A 16500-nucleotide genomic window follows, 5' to 3' on the forward strand; every position below is an offset into this window, starting at 1 on the left:
ATTTTTGTTTGGACTTAAAATATCTAAAAATGAGTTTTTTATATTCTCCTTTTACATTTATTTTTTAATATTTCCTATATCAGTGAAAAGCATCTCTACCCACCCAATTCTTTATGCTGAACAGATTTGAACTATATAATAGTAAATGTTAAAAATATTTACTCTGTTTTAAAATGGGCTCTTTGATAGTCTTAATGAAAATTTCATTTTACAGTTATAAAAAGATTAAATTATGACCATATTTTCACAGAGATCACTAGTAAGAAATATAAATGAGACTATTAAAAAGTTTTCTCTATAAACCCAAGTGATCTCATAGATATGTCAAATATATGTACACTGTTCACCAAAAACAATATACATGTACTGTTTCATTATAACAGCTATGAAAAAGTCACAATATCATACACAAACCTGTAAATTAAAAATGATCATCATAAATTATAAAGTCTTGCTGCTTTCTTTAGTTATATTTTCATTGAAAAATATGAAGCCATATTTTGCTAAGTACTTATGGTCCTGAATCTTAGTAAAAAAGTTTACTATGAATTAAAAACATATTTTTCCATGATTGACTCATAAACTTTTAATTTAAGGGACCCATCTCCAAGTTTATCTATATTATAACTGAAGAGAATAAAACATTTTTCTATCAAGCTTACATAAAAAAATAATATCAGAAAAAAAACTCACCAATTTTTTCATCCAAGCACATAATTTTCTCCTGAGTAAGCTGTAGCTCATATTTTTTCTTAGCAAGGTGTCGCTGAGTATCAGAAAGATCTTTTTCTGTATTTTCATATAAAAGTCTGTAAACATTTTAGTAATAAAACTAACTCTGAATTTTATATTTTTATCGACCTCTTAGTGTATTTAAATCTAAAAACTTTTAAGAACACTAATAAACATTTTTCTTTTTAGTATTTTCATAAAATCTCATTATAGAAAGTTTAAAGGGTAAAAAAGGATCCTCAATCCACCACTCCAACATAAGCTACTATTAGCATTTTGGTGTTCACTATTAAGTAGGCTTTCATATTTTTCATATTCAGTGTTATGCATATTTTGAATTTACCATACTTTAAGTTCAACATTGAGTCCTGATTTTTTACCTATATTTAATATTTAACATTTTTCAGTCTATAATAATATAGCTCTCTAAATCATCATTTTCTGGATGAAAAATATTATATGAGCAATAGTTATTTACTCTTAAGTAAATACAAATATTTACTTTAGTGTTCCCTTATTAGGCATTTAGATTCATTTCAGTTTTTTACTATTATAAATAATTCTGTAGTAAACAGCAATACACTCATTCTATACTTATTAAGTGTCTAGTATGTACCAGGTACCAGGTGTTGAGGAACCTATGGTGAACTAGGTGGGCACTGGCCCTGCCACCAAAGAGTTCACAGTCAATAAACAAGTAAACTGACTATAATTTCTGGCACTGTGGAAACTAGGTCATCTGAAAGTCCTCTAATGTAAAGAAGCATCCTAGAATATAAAGAAGCATCCCTTTGAATATATAGAAAAACTTGTAAGAATTTGTAAGGGAAGTCCCATGGAGCCAAATTGGAGCAGTAACACTGTGAATTGAGGGTATGTTAGATATGGCTGAAGTTTGCTTGTCTCAGTAGTCCAAGGTCTTGTGTCTTAAATCAGAAACAAAAGATGAGGCCATATAGATGTCTGCAATGGAAGTATTAGAACTAAGATACCCTGCATAAAGCTACTGAGGATGATAACATAAGTGAAAAGGTTAGGCTAGACAAAATCAGCTTGTCTACCAACCATTGCTAGGCTCAAGGTAATTGTAACAACTGAAAGTCTTCCTTGGAAGTTCTTAATCTCAAAATAAGAAATTAAAATAAAATCTGGTTCTAGGATGATCATGTATCCTAGAACATTTGGCAGACATAAACACAAAACTTTGTAAGGACATACTGTTGACACAGGCAAAGAACTAAACCTCAGATAAAGGTATGTTGAAAATTAGCTCGCAATTCATATTTTAAAAACACTAAGTAATAGCCCAAACTTAGTGGGAGTCAAAAGACACACTAAATTAGACCCCCCAAAATTTCAGATGTAGTGTTTTCAAACAGAAATTTAAGAATAGTTGTGTTTAAATACTAAGACATAAAATAAGTAATATACCACTTCATGCTGGTCAGGACAGCCATCATTAATAAATCAAGTGCCTGAGAGGTTGCGGATAAAGGGGAACCCTAGAGTACACTGTTGGTGGGAATGCAGACTGGTGTAGGCACTGTGGAAAACACTATGGAATTTCATTAAAAAAACTAAAAATGGAACTGCCTTGTGATTTAGTGATTCCACTGCTGAGATTATATCCTAAGAATCCTGAAACACTAGTTCAAAAGAACCTGTGAACCCCCATGTTCACAGCATAATTATTTACAATAGCCAAGTGCTAGAAAGAGACTAAGTGCCAATCAGTAGATGAGTGGATCAAACTGTGGCACATTTACACAATGGAATACTACACAGCAGAAAGAAGGAAGGAGCTCCTACACTTTGTGACAACATGGATGGAACTGGAGAAGATTATGTTATGTGAAGCAAGTCAGCTGGTAAAAGACAAATACCATATGATCTCAACTATAAGGGGAACCTAATCAACAAAACAAACAAATGAGCAGGAAAAAAAGAACCACAGACATGGAAATTAAGAACAAACTGAGAGTGAGCAGAATGGTGGAAGGAGGGGGATAATAGTGGAAAGGGGAAGGGTCAGGGAACATGTTCGATGAATCCATTGGATTGTTTTGGGAGCAGGGGTTGGACAGGAGAGGGGAGAGCAATGGGAGGGCAGTGGTGGAAATGGAGACAACTGTAACTGAACAAGGAAAACAAGAAAAAAGAAAAAAGAGCAGATTTTTTAAAAGAACCAAAGAGAATGTCAAACTATTAAACTAAAATAATTGAAATTATTTTTAAAATCAATAGACAAGTTTAAGAACACAACAGACACAGAACAGACAATCACTAAGTTAGAAAAAAAAGTAGATCAGCAGAAATCCTCTATAATACAGCACAGGAAAAAAGGAGAGGTTAAGAGATATGAGAAAACAGAATGAAAACGTCTAATAGTCACCTAATCAAAATTCCAGGAGGAGAGAATAAACACAATATTCAAAGAAATAGTAGCTAATACAATATATAAAATCTTATATATAAAATATATAAACAAACGTCAATAAAAAAAACCTGACCACTAAGATTAAGGGAACTTAAGTCCTGGGCAGAACAAATAACAAATCTTATCTATCATGACAATTATAAATGGGGGAGGGTAAAAGACTTGAAGGTATTTTTCTACACTTAAACTGATAAAATGTGATAAAAATGGACTGTGAAGAGCTCTGTATGTGTAATACCTAAAGCAACTGTTAAAAACATCTATAGAGATACTCAAAAGTAGTACACATAAATCAAAATGGAATTCTAACAAAAATGTTCAAGTAATCCCAGAAAGGCAAATATCAGACAACAGAGATAGAAAAAAAACAAGGGGAAAAGACAAGAAATATAACATAGAAGACCCTACATACCAATAATTACATTAAATACATAAGGTATACCTTATTTGTGATAGCCAAAAACTAGAAACAATCAAGAAATATCTCTGTGTTGGTGAAATAGTTTTGTATCTTGAATGTGGCAATGGTTGCATGAACCTATATATGTGATAAAGTAACATAAAACTATACATATAAATTGTAACTGCCATCACCATACCCAAGGTCATCTAGGTTTCTTCTATGTTATCTTATGGAGGCTTTATTTTTATTTTGTTAGTTTTAATGATATTTTATTGACTATGCTATTAAAATTGTCCCAATTTTCCTCCCTTTGTGCCTCTCCACCCAGCACCCCATACTCCCTCAGGCAAGCTCCACACCATTGTCCATATGCATGGGTCATGTATGTAAGTCCATTTCTCATATAGTACTTTATATCCCTATGGCTATTCTGTAACTACCTATTTGTACTTCGTAATCCCCTCACCTCTTCACCCATTCCCCCATATCTACCTCCCATCTGTCAACCTTCAAAATGCTCTCTGTATCTATGATTCCATCTGTTGTTCTTGTTTGCTTTGTTTTTTAGATTCATTTGTTGATAGGTACTTATTACATTTTATTTTTCATAGTTTTGATCTTCTTTTCCTTAAATGAGACCCTTTGACATTTTGTATACTAATGGTTTGGTGATGATGAACTGCTTTTAACTTTTTCTTGTCTAGGAAGCTCTTTATCAGCCCTTTGATTCTAAATAATATCTTTGCTGGATAGAGCCACCTTGGCTGTGGGTCCCTGCTTTTTATGACTTTGAATATTTCTTGCCAATCCCTTCTAGCCTACAAAGTTTCCTTTGAGAAATCAGCTGACAATCTTATAGGAATTTCCCTGTAGATAACTAACTGCTTTTCTTTTGCTGCTTTTAAGATTCTATCTTTAACCTTTGGCATTTTGATTATGATGTGCCTCAGAGTGGGCATCTTTCAATCCATCTTGTTTGGGATTCTCTGTGCTTCCTGGACTTGCATGTCTATTTTCTTCACAGAATTATGGAAGTTTTCTTTCATTATTTTTTCAAATAGAGTTCCAATGTCTTGCTCTTTCTCCTCTCCTAGCACACCTATGAAGCAACTGTTGAGATACTTAAAGTTGTCCCAGTGGCTTCTTACATTATCCTTGTTTTTTTTATTCTTTTTTCTGTTGTTCTGATAGCTTGCATTTGCTTCTTTTAAAATATATATATATTTCATTGCCCTGGCTGGTGTAGCACAGTGGATTGAGTGCAGGCCTCTGAACCAGGGGCTCACTGGTTCGATTCCTGGACTAAGGCACATACTGGGCCAGATCCCCAGTTGGGGATGTGCAGGACACAGCCACTCATTGATGTTTCTCTCCCTCTCTTTCTCCTCTAAAAATAAATAAATAAATAAACAAACAAACAAATAAATAAAATCTTAATATATATGTATGTATATATTGTTGATCACTCTATTACAATTATCCCATTTCCCCCCTTTTATTCCTCACCACCCTGCATACCCCCCCTTGCCCACATTCCCCACCCCCTTAGTTCATGTCCATGGTTTATACATATTAAGTTCTTTGGCTTCTACATTTCCTATACAATTCTTTGGCTTCTACATTTCCTATACTATTCAATTACACACCAATTTTGTGTGTAATTGGTACACACATAATAGAAGCCCCCCTGTCTATTTTGTGTGTACCAATTATGCTTCTTATTCCCTGTACCTGTTCCCCCATTAACCTCTTCACCTTCTCCACTGATAACACTCCATGTGACTGCCATTTCTGTGAATCTGTTTCTGTTCTAGTTGTTTGCTTAGTTTATTTTTTTTTCCTTTTTTTAGGTTCAGTTGTTGATAGTTTTGAGTTGTCATTTTAATGTTCATATTTTTCATCTTCTTTTTCTTAGATAAGTTCCTTTATCATTCCATATAATAAGGGCCTGGTAATGATGAACTCCTTTAACTTGACCTTCTCTGGGAAGCACTTTATCTGCCCTTCCATTCTAAATGAGAGATTTGTTGGACAGAGTAATCTTGGATGTAGGTTCTTTCCTTTCATGACTTGGAATACTTCTTTCCAGCCCCTTCTTGCTTGCAAGATTTCTTTTGAGAAATCAGCTGATAGTCTAATGGGAACTCCTTTGTAAGTGACTGTCTCCTTTTCTACTGCTGCTTTTAAGATCCTCTCCTTATCTTTAATCTTGGATAATATACTTATGATATCTAGTGGTGTGTTACACCTTGAATCCAATACCTTTGGGACTATCTGAGCTTCCTGGACTTCCTGGAAGTCTATTTTCTTTGCCAGATTGGGAAAGTTCTTTATTATTTTTTTCAAAAAAGTTTTCAATTTCTTACTCTTCATCTTCTTCTGGCACTCCTATAATTTGCATGTTGGAACATTGAAAGTTGTCCCAGAGATTCCTGAGCCTCTCCTTTTTTTTTTTTTTTTTAAAAATTCTTGTTTCTTCATTCTGTTCTGATTGAATGTGTTTCTTTCTTCTGGTCCAAATTGTTGATTTAAATTCAGGTTTCCTTCCCTTCACTGTTGGTTCCCTGTACATTTTCCTTTATTTCACTTTTCATAGCCTTCACTTTTTTTCCTCTATTTTGTGACCATACTCAACAATTCTGTGAGCATCCTGACTACCAGTGTTTTTGAACCATGCATCTGATACGTTAGCTATCTCTGTCACTTAGTTGTATTTTTTGTGGAGCTTTGATCTGTTCTTTCATTTGGGTTATTTTTTGTCTCAGCATGCCTGTTATGTAGTAAGGGGTGGAGCCTTAGGTTGCCATGGTGGGACAACCCGGGTCTCCGTGTTGTGGCACTGTATGTGAGGGAAGGGTCGGAGAGGGAAGAGTGCTTCTTTTTTAGCTCTCTGCCAGCTTTCAGTTGCTTCCATGGCTACACACAAATTGGGCCCTTCTGCTGCTGATTCCCTAGTAGGTGGGTTCGTGTATGTTTTAGGACCCTGTGGTCTCTCCAATGAACTCTCCCATTAGGCTAGGAGTTTCTCCACCTGCCTCAACCCCCACAGAATTTTTCAGTCAGAGGTTTTGAGGCTTCATTTCCCTGCACTGGAACCCTGGGTTTTATGGTCTGTCTTGCTCCCCAGTTGTTCCTCCCAGTTTATCCACATGCAAATGTGGGGCTGCTGAGTCTGCCAGCCACTTCCTTGTCCATCCCAGTCCTCCAGCTGCCCCCTTGCCATGAGTCCTCTCTGCCTGGCTGCCCATCTCCACCCCTGTTACTGGTGTGAATGGATGTTTCTTCTTTAACTCCTTAGTTGTCAGATTTCCATACAGTTGGTTATCTGTCAGTTCTATTTGTTTTTTGTTTTTAAATTTGCTGTTGTCCTTTTGCTTTTGGTTGTGTGATGAGGCACAGTGTATCTACCTATACCTCCACTTGGCTGAAAGTCTCCTATTTTTTGCTTCTAATTTTCCCAAACATTGATTTACAAAATCCTGATCCTAGCTTTATCCACTCTACTTTTGTTTCCCTGTAAATTGTTCTTAATTTCAATTAGTATGTTCTTCATTTCTGACTGGATCTTTTTTATGCTGTTGAGGTCCTCACTAAGTTTCTTGAGCATCCTTATAACAAATGTTACAAGTTTTTGAACTCTGCATCTAATAGATTGCTTATCTCCATTTTGTTTAGTTCTTTTTCTGGAGTTTTGATCTGTACTTTCATTTGGGCCATGTTTCTTTGTCTCCTCATTTTGGCAGCCTCCCTGTATTTGTTTCTGTATATTAGATAGAACTGCTCTGACTCCCTGTCTTAGTAGCATATCCTAATGTAATAGGTGTCCTGTAGGGTCCAGTAGCACAGCCTCCCCTATCAAGCTGGGTACTTGATGTGTGCTCTTTATGTGGGCTGAGTACACACTCCTCTTGTAGTTGAACCTTGGTTGCTGTTGGCAGGCCAATGGGATTAATTTGCCCAGGCCAGTCAGCTTCAAGGACTGGCTGTGACCACTGACCACCAACCGCAGCCCTCTGTGGAGTATTAGCTGTGCAAGAGCAGGGTGGTGCTGCTCTGATATGGTATGTAGCTGTCCACTGAGTGTATAGACTCTGAGGTTTCCCAAGTGGTGAGGGTCAAGTTCAGCCCCCACCTATGTTCTGCCTGGGGTCAGCCTGCATGAGCTATAAAACAATATGAGGTGGCTGCTACTTGTACTGGGCTTAGAAAGTCTCAGGCAAAGTCAACTGTAAGTCTAGGCTGCTGCTATTGCTGAGTTTGGGGCCACATAGCAAGAGGTACTAGGGACTGGGGCTCACTGAGGTCAGCTGTTACTTGCTTGAAAGGATTTAGGAAGTTGTGATGGTTGAACCAAGACCAGCCATTCATATGGAAAAGCTACTGTTAACAGCTGTTAGTTAGATTGAAAGGACCCTCAGGGTATCTGTACTGTTAACCAGGTTGATAGAGTCTCAGATTTGGCACCCTGCTGGCTCTGTGGTGCTGCCTGCCTCTCTGCCTGGGAAACAGCTGTCCTCCAGCTCTCGTCTTGATGTCAGGCACTTCAGTGCCTTTCTGTATGCCACTGGTGCCTTTCAAGCTGCTATCCTGGTACTGGAGCTCAGAGAAAATGAATCTGAGTAAGTCTGTGTGGGGGTTCTTTAGGGGAACTGCTTGGGACTCTAGAACACAAAACTTCAAGTTTCTTACACTGACTCAAACCCTGCTGGTTTTTGCAGCCAGAAGTTATGGAGCCTGGTGTGGGTCTGGGACTCCTTGCTCCAAAGATATCCCTCCTGGATTTTTATCCACCATACATGGGTGTGGAACAAACCTGTTTTGCATCTCTGCCCCTCCTATCAGTCTGGGTAAATGTGGTTTCTTTAATCCTGTAGTTGTCAGATTTCCATTGAACTAGATTTCTGATGGTTCCAAGTGATGGTTGTTCTATATTTTAGCTGTTTCAATGTGGTCTAGTTGTTCCAGCACCATTTGTTGAAAGACTATCTTTGCTCTATTGTACTGCATTTCTTAAAGATCAGTAAACTATATTTATTTTTAGGCTCTCTTGTATTTCATTGATTTGGGGGGGGGGGCAATACCACACTTTCTTCACTACTGTAGCTTTACAGTAAGTCTGAAGTTGTGTAGTGTCAGTCCTCTGATTTTGTTTTTCTTCAATATCGTGTTGATAATTCTTTTATCTCTCTATATAAAGTTTAGAATCCAGTTGCTGATATCCACAAGATAACTTGCTGTGATGTTTATTAGCAATGCATTGACTCTGTAGATCAACTTGGAAAGAACTGACATACTGACAATACTGAGTTTTCCCATTCAAAAACATGCAGTATCTTTTAATTAATTAACTTTTTTATTTCATTCACTAGAGTTTTGTAGTTTTACTCATAAAGGTTTTATATATAGTTTGTTGGATTTATACTTAATTATTTCTTTTGGGGGGATGCTAATATAAATAGTATTGTTTTAAATTTCAATTCCACACCTTCATTGTTTGTATACAGGAAGCAATTGACTTTGTATATTAACCTTGTATCCTAAAACCATATTATTACTACTTATTAGCTGCAGTCTTTTTGTCATTTCTTTTAAATTTTCTACATAGAATAACATGTCATCTGCAATAGATTTTAATATTGAAATCTGTTTAGCTTCAAATACCCAAACTCAAATTAAACCTGTATTGGAGTCAATAAACACAGAGACCAAAACTAACTTTTTATTAACAGATAGCTCTGTCAGTCATTCAACTGTTGAGGGATTCTAACTTCTTGGACCTCGAGATGTTTGATACATAAGTGCAGACACACAGACCTTTTTTTAAAAAAATCTGCTTCTAGGAAGCATTCTGAAAACACTACCACTTTTTGCAAGTGTTAATTTATCTGACATAGAAACCCAAAAGGAAAAATTCTGCTATTTAAATATACCTTTTAAGAAAGAAAGTTTATATAAGCACTATAAAAACACAGATAATGAGTACTGGTTTGGAAACTCTGGGGATTTTGTTCTTTACCAGCAGTGAATACCAAACAGCAATGGATGCATTTCTTTTGACTGATTTGGCCTGGAACACGATATTCAATTTAGAGATATAGAAATATAGACATGAGTTGAACTGTGCTCAGGATTCAACTTCTATTAATTAGAGTTTACACATGAAATAAAACTTATAATTTTCTCATCAACTGAAAAAATGAAGGACGGGGACACAGTATATTAACTATATTAAATGAAGTTGTATTATACAACTCTTAAGTAGGTTCTTTGTAATTCTTAGTCTTTTGTATATGTAAATATGAAATCTCTGATAAATAAGAGTGGATTATGAAGATATTGATCTTTCAAAAATAAATTTACAGCTGACTTCTCAGCAGAAATAATGAAAGTCAGAAGACAGTGGAAGGGTATCGTCAAAGTGTTAATTCCTAACCTTTAAAATTATTCCCAATAATTTTCTATCTACCAAAACATCCTTCAATATCAGCAAGGCCATAATAGGGGTAAATCGAAATGCTCAGCTTTGGATACATTTTAGAGATAGAATCAACTGAATTGGATATGGGTGCATAAAAATAAAACTCATAGATCACTTCCTGGTTTGAGGCCAAGAATTATATAAAGAATTACCATGTACTAAGACGGGAAGACTGAAGGCATATTTGTATGCACCAAAGAGAGAAGGATAGTAAATAGCGGAAACTAAGGTTTGAAAATGTTAAGTTTGAGAGTTTCAAAGATGTATTCAGAGTAGATAGAAGCTGTGTCCACTTGCTATTGCCCCAAACCAGATTTACAACTGAACTGCCAAACAATCAACCTGTACAAATCAACTGAAACCTAGTTGATATGAAATATTATAACCAAGCAGTACAGAAGATGCTACATAAAGACTGATAAGAGTGGTAAAGACATGGAAGGAGAAAGCCCCTACAGGCCAGTGCAGCAGTGGCTGAGAAACCAGATAGACATAGTGGTTGTGGCACTCCCTATCCCTAGGAGTGAGGGGCCTTAACCCGAGGCACAGATCCCCAACTCACAGCAACCAAGACAGGGAGAGGAGTCTGTGTATCAGGTGGGAATCAGTGGAAATCCAACATGCTTGGGAGACTCAGGGTATAGCCTCCCAGCATAGAGCACTCCTTGTTGCAGCACTAGCCTGGAGAGTTCACAATATGGTCTCTAAGAGCTGGAAAGGCCATACTGCTGCTCCCAGGTCCTGAGGAAGGTTCTGCTGGCTACAGCCAGCAGTGACTTTAAGGGGCCTTCTATTTTGGGGGGAGGATTTAGGCAGAGACCAAACAGTGACTTAACTGAGTGGTTTGGAAAAGATGACTGGTCCACTCCATCTTGAGTGCACAGGCAGTGCCTATCATCCCAGTTGGGACACTCCTGCTGCTAAGTTCAGAGGCACAGAGGAGCTATACAGCGCTGGGAAATTTGGCCCATTCTGCAGTATTTGGAGCTTCACTGTACCAAGCTCTGACTTTTGGTACTGCCCCACTGAGACTAGCTGCATGGAAAGATCAGAGTGCAACACAGGGATAGAAATCTGGGCCACATCCTGCTTGGTTTGGTGGAGAGACAGGTGCTGCACAAACGTGAGAGTTTTGGACTGTGTCTCCTGGAGAGGCTTCTTCCTGGGAGCGAGGCAGGTGTGTGCTAAAATTCTTGGCTAGATTAAAGGGAGGCAAACCCACTCTCAGCCCATGCTACACTGGGCTCAGCTCTCTGGGGAGGAAAAGAGTACCTGCTCCCATCCCACAGGTTTGCAGATACCACCCCCAACAGCCCTGCCAACTCCTAGATACCCCTACTGGGTTCATATCTTCAGGGAAAGGAAGAGCAGCTCAGAAGAGGGCTTTCACAGTGTGAAACCCTGGGAGGCTATTTTATAGGAACAGGACAAAAATCTTAGCTGCCTCGTGTGGGCTGTGCTGCATCAGCCCCAACAGGAGACTGTTTTGATCTCTACTCTTGAGTCCAGGGCTGCTGAGCTTGCTTCTGAAAAGGGCTCCTGGGGTAGAGCTGGCTGTACCCATCCTAAATCTGCAGTGAGATCCCCCAAGAAAACAGGTGCTGGAGTCTCTGGCAGAGACTAAAGGGTTTACCTTTGAGGCAGGGGCTACTTTCTCCTCGTTGAGTGTCCAACTGACTGTGTGACCCACAAGTAGGGGGTCCACTAGCTCTATCTCAACTACCTTGGGCTTGTCCTACAGACTCTCATCAGAAGGCTAGGTAGAAAAACCAGGCAACTTCATGGGAAGGCAGAGAAGGTGACAGGTGAAGGCAGACCTTAGGGAGCCATGGTCATTTTACAGAGCAACCCCCAGCTCTAAGTAGGAAGAAGCTGTCTCTTTTACATAAATTGGCCCCTCACATGTACACCAGACACAAACAGTGAAGAGCATGGTAACAAGACAGGTATCCCAAGCTTGTTACACACACCATGTGACAGCAACTTGGATCTGGACACCAACCAAGTGGACCCAGAACTAACATAACCAGTGATAAGCTTCAGACCACACCAGAGCTCTTCCAACCAGCCACATAACCATACACCGAAAGGGGAATTACTGCAGACACCAGACCCTGCAGGGAAGAATGGCCCTTCAAGGGGCAGCCCCTGCACAGTGTCTTATACATGGTGGTTGAGGTTTACCTTTATAGTCTCCCAGACTGAAGAATTAACTCTACCCACAAAAGGGCCAACAGTATTCAAGACTCAGCTGCTATGGGGGGTGCACATATCCCATAAGAAACATTCCTGGAGCACAGAGCTGAGGTGATCTGGAATATGGTACCACTATGACCACAAGACAACTTCATCATAAAACCATCAAAGCAACTTTGGGAGACTAGCAATTTACCTAACACACAGAGAACAAATGCAGAGACAAAGAACAATGTCCCAAATTTAAAAATTATACACATAAACAAACAGAAATCCCCAGGAATAGAATTAAAAGAAATAGATGAAGTGGAATCAACCCAAATACCAGATACAGAGTTTAAAATAATGATTATAAAAATGGTCAAGGACCTCAGGAAAAGAATAGATGATCTCAGTGAGAACTAAACAGATAATAAGCATTAAAAAGGACATAGAAACCATAAATAAGAACTAGTCAGAAATGAAGATTACAATATCTGAAATGAACAATTTGCTAAAAGCAATCAACAGCAGGTTAGATGAAGTAGAGGATCAAATCAATGAATTAGAGGACAGGATGATAGTATCCACCCAGAGAGAAAATGAAAAGGAAGAAACTTAAGAGAAATTAGGAAAGCCTAAGGGGCAGCCGGGACAACATTGACTATAACAACATCTGCATCATAGGGGTAGCAGAAAAGAAGAGAGTAAGGAACAGAGAACGTGTTTGAAAAAATAATGGCAGAAAACTGCTATAACTTGGTGAAAGAAAAAGTCACACAAGTTCAGGAAGCACAAAGGGTCTCAAACAAGAGTACCCAAAGAGACCCTCACCAAGACATATTATAATCAAAATGGCAAAAGGTAAAGACAAAGAGAGATGTTTAAAAGCAACAAGAAAGAGACAGTTACCTAAACAGGATTTCCCATATGGCTGCCATCTGATTTCTCAACAGAAACACTTCAGAACAGATGGGATTAACATGAATTATTCAAAGTGATGAAAAATAAGGACATGCAAGTAAGTCTACTCTACCCAGCAAGGTTATCGTTTAAATTTTTTTCTTTTCAAAAAAAATATATTTTATTAATTATGCCATTACAGTTGTTCTATTTCCCCCTTCATTCCCCTCCACCCTGCACACTCCTCCCCCACTATGCCCCCCCTTTAGTTTATGACCACGTGTCTCAAGTTCTTTAGATTCTATATTTCCCATACTATTCTTGCCCTCCCCCTATCTATTTTCTACCTACCATCTATGCTACTTATTTTCTGTATCTTCTCCCTCCTTCTCCTTCTCCCACTCCCCTGTTGCTAACCCTCCATGTGATCTCCCTTTCTGTGGTTCTGTTCCTGATCTAGCTGTCCACTTAGTTTGCTTTTGTTTTAGGTGTGGTTCTTGATAACTGTGAGTTTGCTGTCCTTTCACTGTTCATCTTTTTCTCTTCTTTTTCTTAGATAAGTCCCTTTAACAGTTCATATAATAAGGGCTTGGTGATGATGAACTCCTTGAATTTGATCTTATCTGAGAAGCACTTTATCTGTCCTTCCATTCTAAATGAAAGCTTTGCTGGATAGAGCAATCTTGGATGTAGGTCTTTGGATTTCATGACTTGGAATACTTCTTTCCAGCCCCTTCTTGCCTGTAAGGTCTCTTTTGAGAAATCCACTGACAGTCTGATGGGAGCTCCTTTGTAGGTGACTGTCTCCTTATCTCTTGCTGCTTCTAGGATTTTCTCCTTCATTTTAATCTTGGCTAATGTAATGATGATGTGCCTCAGTGTGTTCCTTCTTGGGTCCAACTTCTTTGGTACTCTCTGAGCTTCCTGGATTTCCTGGAAGTCTATTTCCTTTGCCAGATTGGGGAAATTCTCCTTTATTATTTGTTCAAATAAATTTTCCACTCATGGCTGTTCCTCTTCCCCTTCTGGTACCCCTATAATTTGGATGTTGGAACATTTAAAGATGTCCTGAAGGTTCCTAAGCCTCTCCTCATTTTTTTTGAATTCTTGTTTCTTCATCCTTTTCTGTTTGGTCATTTTTTCCCTCCTTCTGGTCCACTCCTTTGATTTGAGTCCCAGTTTCCTTTCAATTACTATTGGTTTCCTGTGTATTTCCATTCATTTCAATTAGTTTAGCCTTCATATGTTCCTCTAATTTGTGACTAAAATCAACCAGTTCTGTGTGAGCATCCTGATCACCAGTGTTTTGAACTGTGCATCTGAAAGTTTGGGTATTTCTTCGTTGCTTAGATTTATGGGCTCTGGGGCTCTGAGTTGTTCTTGAGCCATGTTTTGATCTGTTTGTGCCTATTAGGAGCGGAGCCTTAGTTGTTCACCAGGGCAGGGCCACTCGGGTCGCTAGGTTGTGATGCTGTATGTGGGGGCGGGGTCAGAGAGGGACAATGGCGGTTCCCCCTGCTGCTACCTGCCACTGGGGCCTGCGTGGTTAGTCTCACTGCTAGCTTCTTCACCGGTTTATCTGCCCGCGAATGTGTGACTGCAATCAGCCCTCAGTGGGTCTACCACCTTGTGCCCTCAGTGGGTCCACCCGCTTCTCCACACCTGGGATCTGCCCACAGCTGCTGGTGCACCTGGGTTGCTCTCCCAGGTCGGTCCAGTGGATCTTTCCTGCCTGACCCCGCTCTGCTGCTGGCTCTGCCCCTCTTACCAGTTTGGCTGAAGGGTTCGTTGTTGTCAGACTTCCGTGTAGTTCAATTTTCTGCGGTTTGGCTGCGTTTTTGTTGCTAAAACTTTGTTGTTTTTAAACTTAGTTGTGGGAGAAGGTGCAGTGCTTCCACCTACACCTCCATCTTGGCGGAAGTAAAAAAGAAAATTGAAGGTGAAATAAAGAGCTTCCCAGACAAAAAAAAAGGACCAGAAGTTCATCATCACTAAACCAGCATTGTAAGAAATGTTAAAGAACCTGCTTTAAGAAGAAGAAATAGAGAGGGGGATGAACATAGAAACAATAAAAAATGGCAATGAATAAATACCTATTTATAATAACCTATTTAGCCCACCTTAAATATAAGTTGGCTAAACACTTCACTCAAAAGATATAGAGTAGATGAATGGATAAGGAAGTATACACTTATATATGCTGTTTACAAGAGACCCACCTCAAAACAGAAGATCTCTACATGCTGCAAGAGAAGAAACAGAGGAAAATATTCCATGCAAATAGAAACAAACAAAAAGCTGGGATAGCAATACTTCTATCTGACAAAATAGCCTTCAAAACAAAAAGCAATCATAACAGACAAAGAAAGTCACTACATAACACTAAAGGATGAATCCAATAAGTAGGTACACCTTTGAAAACATATATGCACCCAATATAGGAGCACCTAAATATATGAAGAAATATTGGTGGATTTTAAGGGGGAAATGAGGGCAATCCAGTTGTAGTAGGAGATTTCAACACCCCAGAGTCATCAATGAATAGATCTTCCACACAAAAATCAACAAGGAAACAGTGACATTAAAGAACACACTAGGTCAAATGAATCTAATTGATATTTACAGAACATTTCATCCCAAAGCAGCGGAATATACATTCTTATCAAGTGCATGTGGTTCATTCTAAAGATATCACATGTTAGAACACAAAATAAGTCTCTTATTAAAAAATATTTTCTTTATTATTTTTTTAAAGATTTTATTTATTTTATTTTTTAGAGAGAGGGGAAAGGAGGGAGGAAGAGAAGAGAAACATTGATGTAGGAAAGATACATCAATTGGCTGCCTGTCACACAACCCCAATAGGGGAACTGGCTCACAACTCACACATGTGCCCTGACTAGGAATTGAACTAGCAACCTTTCAGTTTGCAGGCTGGTGCTCAATCCACTGAGCCACACCAGCCAAAGTAAACACAAAATAAGTCTTAACAAATTCAAGAAGACTGAAATTACATCGTGTATCTTCTCAGATCACCGTGGAATGAAACTAGAAACCAATCTCAATCAAAAGACTCAAAAACATTTAAATACAACACATGGAGGCTAAATAGCATATTATTAAATAATGAATGGGACCCTGGCTAGTGTGGCCTAGTGGACTGAGCACTGTACTGTGGACTGAAAAGGTTGCTGGTTTGATTTCCAGTCAGGACACATGCCTGGGTTGCAGGCCAGGTCCTCAGTTGGAGGTGTGCAAGAGGCAACCAAATTTGTTTCTCTCACAGATGTTTCTTTCTTCCTCTTTTTCTCCCTCCTTTCCCCCTCTCTAAAAAATAAATAAATAAAAATTTTAAATAATGAATGGGTTATC

The 16500-nt window shown here is 38.5% G+C and overlaps 1 protein-coding gene across 1 annotated transcript in view; it reads right to left on the reverse strand.

The window, feature by feature from the left end:
- TSGA10 (testis specific 10) overlaps positions 1-16500 on the reverse strand; it is a 139345-nt gene that overhangs the window by 77833 nt on the left and 45012 nt on the right. Inside the window, exon 8 of the mRNA XM_053664511.1 lies at positions 694-809. Coding sequence (XP_053520486.1) covers positions 694-809 — 116 coding nt within the window. The remainder of the gene's footprint in view (positions 1-693; positions 810-16500) is intronic.

The sequence above is a fragment of the Artibeus jamaicensis genome, unplaced genomic scaffold, assembly GCF_021234435.1.
Source record: "Artibeus jamaicensis isolate MK-2021 breed Jamaican fruit bat unplaced genomic scaffold, CSHL_Jam_final contig_384, whole genome shotgun sequence".
NCBI lineage: Eukaryota > Metazoa > Chordata > Mammalia > Chiroptera > Phyllostomidae > Artibeus > Artibeus jamaicensis.